At 41.2% G+C, this 14975-nt stretch overlaps 1 protein-coding gene across 3 annotated transcripts in view; it reads right to left on the bottom strand.

Annotated features, from left to right (window-relative positions):
• The window catches only part of LOC105916778 (latent-transforming growth factor beta-binding protein 2), a 140793-nt gene that overhangs the window by 16714 nt on the left and 109104 nt on the right, over positions 1–14975 (bottom strand). For all 3 annotated transcript variants that reach the window (XM_036150700.1, XM_036150701.1, XM_036150702.1), the window contains 5 exons: positions 14307–14432; positions 13921–14040; positions 13685–13810; positions 8190–8312; positions 7445–7564 (listed from right to left, as the gene is read on the bottom strand). In XM_036150700.1, coding sequence (XP_036006593.1) covers positions 7445–7564; positions 8190–8312; positions 13685–13810; positions 13921–14040; positions 14307–14432 — 615 coding nt within the window. The remainder of the gene's footprint in view (positions 1–7444; positions 7565–8189; positions 8313–13684; positions 13811–13920; positions 14041–14306; positions 14433–14975) is intronic.

The following is a 14975-nucleotide window of genomic DNA, read 5'->3' as shown; positions in this document are numbered from 1 at the left end:
TCCGGGCTCAGGTGTTTGGCAGCCTCCAACAAGTTTTCTTCCAGTGTATTGCTGTATTCTGGGTCCCCAGAATACCTCGTTGAGATTCTTGGCTACTTCTTTATGTTCTCCTGGCGATTCAGGTGTAAGTCCGTGCCTTGGCAGGTTTGCAGTTGTGCTCCGTTTATCAATGATGTACTGAACAGCAGCAATCAGCTTTTCTAGATCTAGGATTTTGCTTTTTATTTTTATTTTTTTTTAACTCTAACCTGCTTTATACTTCTCCACAACTTAATTTCTAAGCCTGCAATGAATACAAATCAAAGGTCATTCACAGATCACATTTGTTATGATACTCATTTGTGGAAAGTTTGGGGTATGTCAACCTTTGCACGGCACTGTATTGTTTAAACCAGTCTTTTATTTTGCCCCAGAGTATTCAAAAATGCTGCATCAGTTGAGACAAGATAGAAATCGGCCCAGAGAAACCACAACCCATTGGATTTGAACAGTGCACACAGCCAGAGTCCATTCCTCTGCAGCAGCACAGAGACAACTACCTTCTCAGAGCTCATGGGAGTGCTAATCCTGAGTGGGAGTTTTCTGTTCTGACTTGGAAATCCCTCTAACATACCTCAGGGGTCAGAGACAGGGGGCTCCCACAAGCTAATAAAACCACAGAGACAAAATTGTCTTTGTTGTTCGCAGAACTTTGGACAGGAAATGCTAAAGAACCAAAATTGCTTGAATAGACTTGTGGGCTTGACTGGCTGCAAGATGAGAAGATGAAGGATGAACAGACGCATACTGTACCGAAAAACCGCCAGCCCACTCCATTTGTATGCTTGCTTGAGACTTGAACTGGTTTAGAAGCTGAAGGAACATTCACAGAGAAAAAAAACCCTCCTGAGGTCGAGTCAAGGATAGAATAATTAGCAAAGAGTTTACCGAGCATTTTTATAAATTGTGCAGAACTCAAGTGGAGTTGTGAGTGTTGGAGTGATACCGGCAGCCGGCTGGGAGGTCTGAGCGGGAAGGCTAATAAACAAAATCATCAGCGTCTGAAGGCAGCATTTCATTCATGTGCAAAAAAAAAAAAAACGAAACAGAAATCTGCTGCGAACCATATGCTTCGACGACATGCAATCAAGTTATCATCCCTGGAGGAATGTGTGCGTCGAGAACAAAGCAGTTTTAATGGCCTTCTTTGTTTTGTGCATCTGAATATTTGAGTGACAGGATTACTCGACAAGCCATCTGGACGTGTCATCTAAGGAGAATTCAGTGTGCTAATCACAGCCCTAATGCTTTGTGGGCAAAAAAAAAAAAAAAACAGTAAAGAAAAATGAAAAGAAAATGAGATAACTTCACCAAGAGCTAGCCTTACATCAGCAGGAAGCAGAGATGTTTTTTTTTCTTCCTCTTTCCATGTAATAATGATTTACATAAGGACACTACTGGCCCTGTGAATTGCCTGAGGGGGAAAAATAATGCAAGCAGAGCAGAGGGGGAGTAGTTTAACGGAGGTGAGGGAAACTGATGTTAACAAGCATGTATCCTTATAGTCTCACCAAGGTAATCCGCTTCCTGCAAGCGCTTTGATTTCAGTATGGATAGGGATTATAATGAGGTCCTTATTACATGTCTTCGTATAAGTATAGTGGCGAAAATACACAGATGTGTGACTGGTGGGTCACCCTATCCTCCATTTCCCATAATAACTGGGCAACAAACACCAGTAGGCGAGGATGGGATGAGGTTTTTTCTCTCATGGAATAGTACCTGTAGAGATACAGTTGCTCTAAAATCTGTGCACGGCTCTGTTAAAAAGCCAGGGATTTGTATTCCAAACCTTTTACCACCTTTGATGAGACACATATGATGTACAGCAGTGGTCCCTAGCCCTATCTCTCAGCACCCACTCTACTGCATGTCTCACCCTTCATTCACACAGACTCCATCATGTGCATACTCTATTCCATCACAGATAAAAGCCATTTCAGTCAGTGGGGTATTTCCCACTGGCTACGTTGTGCTGCGGAATGACAGAGAACCCTCCTCCGTCGTCCATCATAAATATGGATTGAGTCTATTTCTGACAGATGACGGAGCAAAACGGAGCAAAACACGAGTCAGACAGGAAGTCAGCCACAGGAAGTGTAAAGCGGATAGTATAATTTCGAAGTAAAGGAGGGATGGGGGCGGGACTGTCCGGATGCTTGAGCAGATCCTGAACGCATCCAGTTTGGACTTCATTTTGCAATTGGAGGACGGTGCGTGCAAAGAACAGAGTCAGTGTGAAGCTGGCCTCAGGTGTTTCTCTGCTGCCATCCATCTGATTTAGATGAATCGGTGCTTAACAGGTTTCTGAGGCACCTGATGGCATACTGACAAGTTACATGCGATCCATTCAATCAGGGGTGCAGGGGCACACATGCAAAATGTGCAGTAGTTTTCTCTGAGGACTATATATATATATTGCTAAATTGCTTAAATTTGGTGGACTTTGGATTAAGAACATCTGTTCAAGTATGTACAGACTTGCTTCAGAAATTCTATTCAATTTAGGGGTTGCCTGGACATTTTGAAGGAGTTTGATTGTAGCCCTGGCTGAATGTTTAAGGTTGGAAGGTGACTAAACAAACTAATATATAACTTGGTTTCACATCATTAAATTAATACTTTGTTGGAGCAAGTTTTGATCTCAAGTTCAGGATTTCGTTTTCTTTATATGACCAATTGTGAATCTGTTCAACCTGAAATAACGTTCAGCTGTTCTAGGTGGACTTTTATGACATTTGTTCATTTGCGTCCTTTAGTTTATTGAGAGACCATAAAGAATTATAATGATCTCATTGTACAATGGTATTAGTCAGGTAAAGGCTATGTATTCATCTATGTAATCATCCAGTGGTTTTATTTTTACCGTCACACTGAATCCAAATGTGCATCAAACCAATCAAAGAACGGCTTCAGCAGAGGAGAAATACTGTTATGAAGAAGTGTAGTCAGAGTGCAGAATTATATCTGAAAGAGCATATTTGGAATTATCTGAGGGCTGTGGGCAAGAGATGTCTTCAAAATCTTACAGATTTGGAGAGATTTTAAAATGGACTTCTAAAAAAGACAACTTAATCGTAAAATTAACTCAAAGGGTGCTTCAACAAAGGATTATTTTAAGGGTTTGCACACTTAGGCACCCAGATTATTGTACCTATTTTAAGTGTACAGGATATATGTACATTGAATTTGGAAAAAGCTGTACAATGGTTTATAGTAGTCACATGACAGCAATTATGCAAATTTAACAGGGATCTGTACACTTCTGAGATCCACTGTAAGATCCACAGCTTGCCTAAGGTAACACCAAACAGGGCTTATCTCCTATATCATGGTTACACATCTTGGAAAGGTAACAAACGCGTTAAAGTCGGTCCAATTCCTATATATTTATAAGGGTGGGAGGTTGGCAAGAGTGTAACCGCAGACAATTTCCTCTTTAAGGCAAGCCTTATTAAAGACATGGCATAGCTTAAGGGAAGTTATGACTATGAGTGTGACTAAAAACTAAAAACAATAACCACAGCATCATGGTGGGGTTGTGTGCACTCATTATAGCACAATTGTGGGTGACGTTTGCCATGGGGGAAAAAAAAAAACTGTTTTTCCTTTTTATGTCATGGCGCCTAAATCTAAATGAGAGCAGGGAGCGGAGCCAACGACAACCGCTGTCCCCTTCGAAGGCATAACACCGGCCCTTGCAGAAACGGCAAATTACAGCGTCTGCTCCCTTTTTAAATATCGGCTGATTTTTACAAGCAGGCAAAAAGGCCATGAAGTAAGTGAGCTGCCCTTCTTGGACTTTTATTGAAGTGACGGCAGCATCTCCCACATATTCCCATCGCGAGGTGAAACAAGCTGCTGTTGTGTATGGCGTCTGGCAACGTCGGGATCAGAGGGCAAGTTCTCTAACTGGAGGTGTGAGTCAGAGCTGAACTGGAAGAGCTGGATTTCGTGAAAATAGAAGCAACATTTGAGATACATTAAAGAGATGGTTAAATGCTTTACCCCTCATTACTTTTACATAAGAAAATTCAACGTTCTGTTGTATTCCGTCTGGAACATCATTCCCTAAATAAAATCCAGTGCAACCAATTGCATTCAGAAGTCACATAATTAGTGTAACTTCACATTTTCTGGCGTTACAACAACGAGACAAAAGGACAACAGAGATCAACCGAAAATACAAAGTCTCACTCAACCACAAACCCATGGTCATCCTCTCAACAAATAGTGCTTTAATGGACTTGAATAAAGGGAAGCTGTGGAAGAAGGTGGCAAATCACCTGAGACAACGTTCACCTTCAAGCAGGATAACGATCCAAAAACATACAACCAGAGCTATATTGAAATGGTTTGGATCAAAGCAAAAATTCTTGTCAGACTGGCCCAGTCAAAGTCAAGACCTGAGACTTTTTGAAAATCTACAGGAAGACTCGGACACTGATGATCACAGATGCTCCCGTCTGACACGACCTTGAGTTATTTTGCAAGGAAGAATCCAAATAACCTGACTCCGCCAGCTGTATGTCGCTCCGCCTAGCTTCACTCACATACATCTGGGACATCTTCCATAGAAAGTGATTTCTCCAACCAATTTTATTGTCCAGCCAATCAGGACGCAGGGCTGGCATTTCATAGATGTGACGTAGTGGAGACGCGACCATGACGTGAGACTGTTTTGATAGCAATGGCGGCTCGTCGAGGAAGCAAGCGTTAACATTGATGCTGCTATTTCTTCCGTGTTGTCCAATCTACCTAATATTGTTTCATTAAAAGAACATCAGAGAACGCCTCTGAAGGCTTTTGTTGGTGGAAACCATGTTTTCGCCCTTCTCCCGACCGAATTTGGCAAGTTTTGTTTTCCGGGGCGCGCCCGCAGCGGACATCTTGTCGGTTAGCGGTTAGCACGAACCATGTTAGGAAGCCTTTAGTCCTCGACGACGTCGGCCCGGGATCGACTCCGACCCGCGGCGCTTTTCCGCCTGTCTTCCACCCTCTTCCTGTCAGCTCACTGTCAATAAAACGCGTGCCACTAGAGCCACAAACACATAAAAAAAAGAAATTTTTTTTTTCCTGCGTCGCTCTTATCAGTGTCACATGTTAGCTTCGGTCTGAGTGGTTGAAATAGTACGTCGATAAAGATGACAGACAAGTGGCTTATCCAATCATATGCCAGGATTTTTGATAAGGCCCAGCCTTCAAAAAAGGCAATTCCTATGGAGAGGTCCCAGATGTATGTGAGTGGAGCTAGGCGGAGCGAAATCCAGCTGGCGGAGTCAGGTTAGAATCCAAAGGCTTAGTTGACAGATGTTCAAAGTTGGTAGAGACCACCTGCAAAAGACTTGCATCTGTAACTGCAGCTAAAGATGGTTCTACAAAGTAACAAACCAGGAGATTGAACACAAACATGCAAAAACATTTTAGTCACACACTACTTTGTGTTGGCCTGTCACATAGAACACCAATATAATACATTCAGATTTGTTGTTGTTTCCAGAGGTTTTGCAAGGTCCTACCACAGTAAGACATCCTGACCTGTATATTATTTATATTTGCTCCACATAGTCTAATTAAAAAATACATTTTAAGGATTCGGAGGTAGACAGGTGGCTTCAGTCAGTTCTTATCTCACTATAGCCCTTTGCATTCACCAGCTTGTGCCAGGCAGACAATATGATGAACCAAACATGTCAGAATAGTGACAACAAAAAGGTAGAAGCTCATTCTGTCACTGGTTGTTGTCCCTCCTAATCTCCATCGGTTAGGTGTAGAAGGTGTGAGTTTATGATGCATTCACTGTCTGCAAGATCCCTTTGTACAACAGAGGTTCAGTCCTGCAACTAAACAGACAATCCATGCATTCCTCATTCATGCATTATAAAAAGCCAAGTGTCTCCCACAGGGGGCGCTAAAGAGGGTAATAAGATGGACTCATGGTTCTTGCCCCAAAAGGGGGAACAAAAATGATCAGGTTTCAGCTCCGGTCTCTACTTGCCAGAAGTGCTCAATTAACTCCATTGTCAAAGGAAAGGACACTGTTATCAGTTTCTAACCACACAATAAGGTTTCAATGATGAGGCTCTTCTTTGTGTTCTGATTTCAAAGGACATTTCTCATTGCACCTGTGATGGTGGGTTAATATAATCCGTGTGGGCTGAAGGGCCGTGTATGTACAGTGGGAGGCTCTGTTTTTTCAGAGACACAAATGCACATGCACAGTAGCTTGTATTAAAAGTATTCAGTCCTCTTGTTCAAAACTTGAACCTTTTCATCATTTTGTTGCATGTCGACCACAAAGTAGTGCGTGACTTTGTTGTGGAAGGAAAATGATACATGGTCTAAAGGTTTTCCACAAATAGAAGTCTGACTACGTTCACACTAAAAAAATAAAATAAAATCCATTCAAATCAACTGCCTTCAGTAATAAATTAATATATATGGATATGGACTACCAGTGTCTGATTTAACCCCAGTATTATAACAACTATTTTGTGAAGGTTTCAGACGTTTCTCTGGGAAAATCAGTGTTCAAACAGAATAAAGCAGACCAGTAAAGGATGAAGTTGTGGAGAAGTTTAAGGAAGGACTGGATTGAAATTTTATCCCAAGTCTTCACTATCTCATAGAGAACTGTTAAATCCATCATCATGAAAGTTTTAGACCTACCACCACCCACTCAAACTGACACAACTGTGCATGGACAATATCAATCAGAAAAGCAGCTAAGAGGGCAAGGATACCTCTGGAGGAGCTGCAGAGATCTTCAGCTCAGGTGGGAGAATCTGTTGACATGACAACTCTTTGTCGTAAACTCTAGAAATTTGATCTTTACGGAAGAGCGGCAAGAAGAAAGCTACTGTTGAAAGAATGGCATAAGAAGTCCCATTTGCAATGTTTACCGTAAGCCATATAGGAGATGCACCAAACACATGGAAGAACGTCCATTGTTCAGATGAGATCAAAACACATTGCGACCTACATGCAAAATGCTATTTATGAAGGAAAATTAACATGGTACATCCCCACAATGCCACAGGGGGGACAGCATTATGGTGTGGGGATGCTTTAGATCAAAATACAGTTGAGAGGTCAGACACTCTCCATTGCATCTCACTCATCTTGAGCTATATTGCAAAGAATAATGAAAAAGGAGACACATACCAAAAAGACTTGCTGCATATGCATCTAATGGTGGTTCCAAAACAATTATTAACTTTGGAGGTCTGAATAAAAAATGTACGTCTTATTTTCCTTTCCCTCCACAATATGCACTACTCTGTGCACGTCTATCAAAAACAAAATTCCAATAAAAAGCCCTGAAGTGTGTGGTTGTAACATTACACGATGTGAAAAAGGGTTTGAACATTTTTTGCAAGGCGCTGTACATCATTTAATCACTCACCACAGTCTCCGCTAGGGATGCCAGGCTGGCACTGCATGAAGCACCGGTAGGAGCCGATGGTGTTCTCGCAGGTCCAGGTACCACACACTGAGCTTCCAAACTCCTTGCACTCATCCTGGTCTGCATTAGGGAACAATGTTTGTCGGAATCTCACAAAAAAGGCTCTAAATTTAGCTGCATTGTGAGTCAGACACAGATGCATGCACCCCCCCACACACATAGTTGTATTCCCTCCACTGCTCCTGTGCTCATAGTGTAATGTCTGTGCAACATGAGTTGGCCAGGAGGCCTGTGGTGTAGCTGTCCTTAGTAAACGAAGCAGGCAACAAAAATGGCCAAAAACAATATTATGACAGTCACCAAAGAACTTGTGAAGGCGCTAAAGGGAGACGTTCCAGAGGGAAAAACACCTCCTGCTTACAATGGGATCATTCATGCTTCCCTCGAGGGAGTTGGAGGTCAGGGCTCCAGCCATTCAAACTTCTCAGCCCGGGGATCATGGAGGAAAGCCTCTACGCCAGGCTTGGACACTTTTACTGGAACACAGTCCTCATGTGCTATAGATAATCAATCATGGCCAACGGTACTACGCTTAAGCCTAAATGTAGCATGACCATCAAACAGCTAACGGTGACACGTTGGCCTGCACATGTAGGGCAAAGCTCAGGGCAGAGTTGGAGGGGTCAACCACCACCAGGATGGGACCGCCGCAACTGGACACAAGCAGAGCTTCAGCTCATCTTACCATCGCAGTCAACTGAATCAGTGTTGAACTTGAATCCAACTTCGCACAGGCATAGGAAAGAGCCAGCGGTGTTCAAGCACTGTCCTCGAACGCACACATCGTCCCTGCTGCACTCATCCACATCTACAACAGATAGAAGAAGAAAAAACAAAAAAACAATTATGACAGACATAGACTGAGATATATAGTTGGGAACATTTGCCGTCATCGAAGACAAAAGGAACTTCTTGATAAGCATCAAGAAATAACTGTCTAATCAAGAACTTGCTCAAAATGTACATTTTATTGTTAATTTGGATCTTTGGAAAATTGAAATCAAAGGAAGACGTGTCTATATTTATATTTACAGTAACAGTCAAAAGGTTACACTCATCATCCTCGCCATCATATCTTATTTATATCAGGCTTTTATTGATGCTTTTCAACCAAAAACGTCCTTTTATGCACATAAACCACACACTTTCTTAGCTATCGACAAGGTTCTGGTCTAATTCTGGTGCCATATTTTAACAGCAGAAGTGGTAGTGCTAATTTGCATCAGTTGGTTTCTCAGGATTAAACAAACCTTTGGGCATAGTCCATACATTTTCAGTAAGGTTGAGGTTAATGTTAGGCAGCTTAACATGTATTAAACCTATTTCGATGTGTTTCTTGGGTCATTGTCCTAGCCGAACAGCCTTTTCTGTCCAGGTTTCAAACATCTGACCAGACTCTCATCCTCAGACAAAAGGAATTTGGTTAAGATGATCATAAACCACTAGGGCTCAGAGCAGTAATAAACAGCAAGACGTGGTTATAGCAGTGTCCCTGTCCACGGCGAAATGAACACAGAGCACACTGAACAAGGGAGAAGGGCTGCTTTAAAATTGACACCTTCAAGCCAAACGGAAATGTGCAGCTGCTCACAGGATCAAGCCAAATGCATTCTGGAGAAAAAGTTTAATGGTCAGATGAGAAAAAGGTTGAGCTATGTGGATAGTAAAAAAAAAAAAAATGTTTGTGCTTAATCTTGGGAACATTGCGGCAACTGTCAAACATTGTAGTGGTAGCACAGTTTAGCCCCAAACCCTCACCACCCCTCCAAAAACAAAATTGAAAAAAACAATTGTCTGAATGCATTAATGAATGCATGCCCGATGTCGAGGGTATGCAAACTTCTGACAGGCGCTCCTCAGCCGCCTGAGAACATTTCACTCAGATTAAAACTTAAAATGAGTGGTACACGCATGATTAGCTGTAGATGGGAGGATAATTGCAACATAATGACATAATGTGTAAAGTACTTGGACATGGTAAAAACATTTGGGCGATAGGAAGGAAAGAGGGGATTAATCACCAGGGTTCCTTTTTACATGCTCAACAATCATATTACGCTTACAGAAATGAAAAGGTAAACATTTAAAGAAGAAAAAAAATATGGAAAAACAGATTAAATAAGCCAAAAGAACAAACATGCTGTAACTCCACGGATTTATGGTTATGTTTTTGGCTTCTACATCTTCTATTGGTGCAACTTGCTAATCTGGATCAAGTTAAAATGGGTTTCAGTCTGTTGTCAGCTTTTTATTATACATTTTCCATTTTGGGACCAAGCATCATATTGGTATTACATGCCAAAGCCCATCTTTCATCCAAATGACCTCACAAACCCTTGTCCTCCCCTCTTCCTCCCCCTGTAGGTTCATGTCAGAGGGGTCTGGCTTTCATTGTGTCAGCACTGTACACACCATGGCAGACTGCAAGAAAATATACGACGCCCGCTGATTTATAGGATAATTAGGGCCCAGTATTTGCTGTGGCAGCAAGCCAAAGTACCTGACACAGCCTGGGCAATTTGCTCAAAGTGTTTGGAGGATATCGAAGCTGCTGCATGGCCACCACTTTGGTAGAAAGATGTCCACATTTTAGGAATAACTATAGATCTCCACTGTAAGTAAATCTTGGCAAGTATCATGCTGGACCTCGCCTGTGATTTTTAGGGAGTTACCTGCTTTCAGTTCATGTCTGGATATTGCAAGGCTAGATAAACTTGCATTCAGTTAACTCCACTTTTTACCTCAATACCTACCAGAAATAACATGATTCAATTGTAGCATTCTGTCCATTAATTTCATGTTTTTTTTTTACACCAAAAGCTTCAGTTTGCTGAAAAGTCTTCTTCAGTTGTCAATAAGGTTCTATTTTTTCATATCTTATGACCAGTGGGTTACTGGGTGCGGCTGGAAAAACATCAAACTGATGTCCAAGCTGGGACAGTTGATGAAGCTATGGCCCATTACACTCAGCCTCGGCACCCCGGACTGTTTGGTGAGAACAGCACGTCTGCATTGAATCAGGAAACACATGCAAGCTGGCATAATGTCTTTTAAAAAGTATTCATACGTTTAATCGTTTCGTTATTTAACAAACTCAAACTTCAACGCATTTCACTGAGATTTTCTGAGATAGGCCAACACAGGGTAGAGCATAGAGTGTGAAGTAGAAGGTGACACATGGCTTCCAAAATAAAATAAAAAATAAAAGAATGAAAAGTGTGGGGTGTATTTGTATCCTGCAACCCTGTGTTCCTTTGCACACCAGGTCTGGCGTTATGTTAGCTGTGACATCATCCAGGGAAGACAGACCACCCACTGTAACCATCTAATGTAGATCAGATTACTAGATCAATGTGTGCTTCTGTGCTTTTTTGTCTCTCTTGTTGTGTCTCTGCTCTGTCTTCTCTAACCCCCCAGTCGGTCGAGGCAGATGACCGTTCATACTGAGCCCGGTTCTGCGGGAGGTTTTCCTTCCCGTTAAAGGGGAGTTTTTCTTTCCACTGTCGCTTCATGCTTGCTCAGTATGAGGGATTGCTGCAAAGCCATGGACAATGCAGACGACTCTCCCTGTGGCTCTACACTTCTCCAGGAGGAGTGAATGCTGCTTGTCAAGACTTAGATAGGAATTTTTTTGACCAATCTGTATAATCTGATTGAATTTGATTTTGCAAAGTGCCTTGAGATATGTTTCATGAACTGGTGCTATATAAAAAAAATTGAATTATATATATATATATATATATATATATATATATATATATATATATATATATATATATATATATATATATATATATATATATATATATATATATATATATATATATACATATATATATATAGCTAAATTGCTTAAATTTGGTTGCTTTTGGATTAAGAACATCTGTAAATACAGACTTGCCTCAGGAATTCAATTTCATTTTGGGGTCGCCTAGACATTTTGAAGGAGTTTAATTGTAGTCCTGGCTGAATGTTTAAGATTGGAAGGTGAGTTTCAAGGTCATGTTTTTAGCAACCTTCAGCGGATTTTCCACCAGTGATATCCTGTATTTACTTCCATCCATTTTCTGATTAACTTAAAAAAAATCCTGTCCTTTCTGAAGATAAATATGCTGCCACCACCATGATTCACATTGTGTTAAGCAAGGTCCATTTTCCACCAGATAATAGATTTCTTTTACTTCAAATAGGTTAAATTTTGGTCTCGTACTTTATCCCCATGTTTGCAATCAAGACCTCTTCTGACGTTATTTGAAAAATGGCATCCGTAATAACCAGACTTCTTGGAGCGCACAACAAATGTTCATCCTTGCAAAAGATTCCCACAACTGAGCAGTGAATTTCTGCAGCAGCTCCAGAGTTATGAGCCTGTAGGTTCCAAATGATGGATTAAAAAGTCCTCCATAAGATGTCCAAATCTTGGTACATTTATGTATAACCTAAGCATGCTTTAAATGTCTCTGCAACTTTACTCCCTACCTGTCTGGTCTGTTCCTTGGTCTTTAAGATAGTTTTTGTGCAATAATCTTCTCTAACAAACCTCATAGCAGATGTGCTCTTACAGGGAGATAAAATTATGAACAGAAGGACCTTCAGAATGTATGAGACTCTTGTGGCGTATGGGGTTCACTGAATTTTATTAAGGGGTATTGGACTAAAGGGATTCAATGCATGATAAAACTTTTAGATCTTAACCTGCAAAAAATTACAAGAACCATGCATCTTTGTCATTCTATTTCTCACTTCACTTAGAATCCCAACGAAGTACATGGAGGTTTGTGGCTGTTATGTAAAAAAAAAAGTCAGAGTAGGTATACTTTTAAAAGGCACTTTATGTAAAAAGTGATTTAAACCATGTTTGCTAAAAACTGTAAAATAAATATATTACCATCCCTTGATGTGCAGTCAGGGGAGGCAAATGAGGCCAGGCCTCACTTGTCATCATGGAAAGAAAGAAAATATATAATGATGATAACGTAATATAAATTGTGATTCCCTCAGTCATTTGTAATAAAAGTTTTTTTTATCTAATTTCCTCATTTTTTATCATATTTTCTTTAAGCGAGCAGCGGTCTTGGCCTCCCCTGGGATTGCGCAATCCCATGTTAACTGTGCTGGCTTCCATTCTGTGAATGCATCTTCCTGTCTCTAGATCATAAATTCAATTGTTCAAACAGCTATGAACTGGTTTGAACAATTGACACAATTTAATGTATGTGGATAGCTTATTGTGTTTTGGTCATCAAACTGTGTGCAGATAACATGCTTTCGTGTGCTGCTGGGTGATCATAAACGGCAAAGAACGGGTTGTAGGTGAGGCCAGCAGTTCCTTGGCCTCTAGGGCTAGGGGGGGCGATCAAGGAGCACCGCTCCTGAAATCCAAAAACGGTAGAGTGACAGAGTTTGGATGTTTTATTAGCGAGTTACGCTAAACAAGTAAAGCACTAAAAACACTTAAAACATAGATCCGGAACAGGACTGATCAAGGAAGGCCTTCCTCCCTGGCAGTGATCTCCTAGCCTCGTGAGACCATCCTGATCTCGCGAGCTTTCAAGGTTTCACTCGCAGATCAGTCTGGCTACTCTCCGTTAAAGAAAATTGGAGCCGTTCACCAACGACGTCCATCAGCGTCTTGAGCGGTTGAGGTGTACGAACGGTAAGCCGCGTTCATCTTGCGCTTTGACTAGTTAGCGCGGCTATCGAGGTTTTGTACAGCAGAGGCTAACGAAGCCAGCGTACTTGCGTGTAAGCTCTGTTACTAACATCTGATTGGTTCATTGGCGGTCACGATGAAACTTAGGCAGATGGATAGAGCAAATTATCGAGCATTATTTACGGAATTTTTACAGAAGAATGTGTTGCAAATGCAGAAATCCATCATTACTCATAAACTGTTATCAATCAAATGACAAATAATTTTTTTTTTTTTATTTTTTCATTAAAGAATCAATAATTTTTCCAAGTCTCTTGGTGAATTGATTTGGCTCAATCAGTCTCCTTCAGCACTTTTCAATGAGTCTACTCTGTAGAGTGTATATATTTGTAAATCTGACTCTGATGACGTCAATGCCTCACCAGCTATGAACCCTACCGCAAGTCACTGCTACCATCTCATGTCAGCTGTTAACCTGCTAAACCCAGTTAATTATAGCTTTGAAAAAAATCCTGATTCCCCATTACCCTGGCAGCCAGGGCGTCCATCGGTGGGGGTAAATCCATCAGGACACATGCATCTGTAGGAGCCCTCCGTATTCAAACAGTTTCCTTCTCCGCAGATCCCCGCCATGGTTAAACACTCGTTGATGTCTGTCACAAACAAGCACAAATAGACTCATACAGCTGTGTCAACATGCCAGCATGTGGTAACCCATGAGAACTAGCAAACCACTAATGGTATATGTCAAATGTATAAATACCCCTGCAAGATGTCCTGTCTACTAACTCGAGTCCAGATGGGCACAAACAGCTATAGGAGCCAATGGTGTTGGTGCACTGGCCTCCCAAGCACAAGCTGGCATCTTCACATTCATTCACATCTGCATTTGCACAGGATCAAGATCAATGCAACAGTTACACAAGCAATGAATTATTTGGTCACACTAAAAAAAATCTGCTTTTTTTTTTTTTTTTTCCTGCAAGACGAACAGCTTCCAGACCACAACGAACAAATCATCCATCATCTCCTTCAACACTGTCTTACCAGAGGAGGGTTCATGCAGCGTTGGAACAGATGACTGCGAAAATGATTTCACGTAGATCATAAATTTTAGTGACCCCAGAGTGACACCCCACGGTTTCGTACCTTCACACGAGAGGCCGTTGGGTGCAACGCTGAAACCCGGGTCGCAGGACATGCAGGAAAAGGAGCCCTCTGTGTTAACGCAAACACCTGTGAGGCAAACACCTGGGGCCTGGCACTCGTTGATATCTTAGAGAAAGTAGAAGAAGAAAGGGTTAGATATAGCTTATCATCAGAAGAAAATCCCAAAAGAGCCTGGTCTTTTGTCTTATCTCCTTAAAGAATATTAATGGATAAGTGTGACTCAGCTTGAAGCGCTGCCATATAGTAAGAACAGTCTTCTTTATTAGATTGCACTGACAGTGAGCTTATGAAAAAGAGTGGACAGATGAGTATGTGGGATGGTCATTAAGTTGGAAATAGCCAGTTATTACAGGTGACGCATAACTGCTAAAAGCAAAAACAGTCACCAGCTTGCTGATATGTGATCACTGGACATTCAGATTAAAACAAATATTTAATGTATGAAATAAATAAGTAATAATCTGCCTTTCAATCTTTTTTTTCAAAGCATATTTTAAAAACATAACAAAAGAGCCATTGTAGCCAAGCCTTACTTAGTGACCGGATGGAAGTATGTATGGATGAGGATGGGTCATCTGCATTTTTGATGTCTTATGAGCTATTGAGGTAAACAGGACAGGGACTTTTTTTTAATTTAAAAAATTGTTT

The sequence above is a fragment of the Fundulus heteroclitus genome, chromosome 19 (assembly GCF_011125445.2).
Source record: "Fundulus heteroclitus isolate FHET01 chromosome 19, MU-UCD_Fhet_4.1, whole genome shotgun sequence".
NCBI classification, from domain to species: domain Eukaryota; kingdom Metazoa; phylum Chordata; class Actinopteri; order Cyprinodontiformes; family Fundulidae; genus Fundulus; species Fundulus heteroclitus.
Note: the sequence above shows the minus strand (reverse complement) of the source record. Positions and strands in the feature narration are given on the sequence as shown.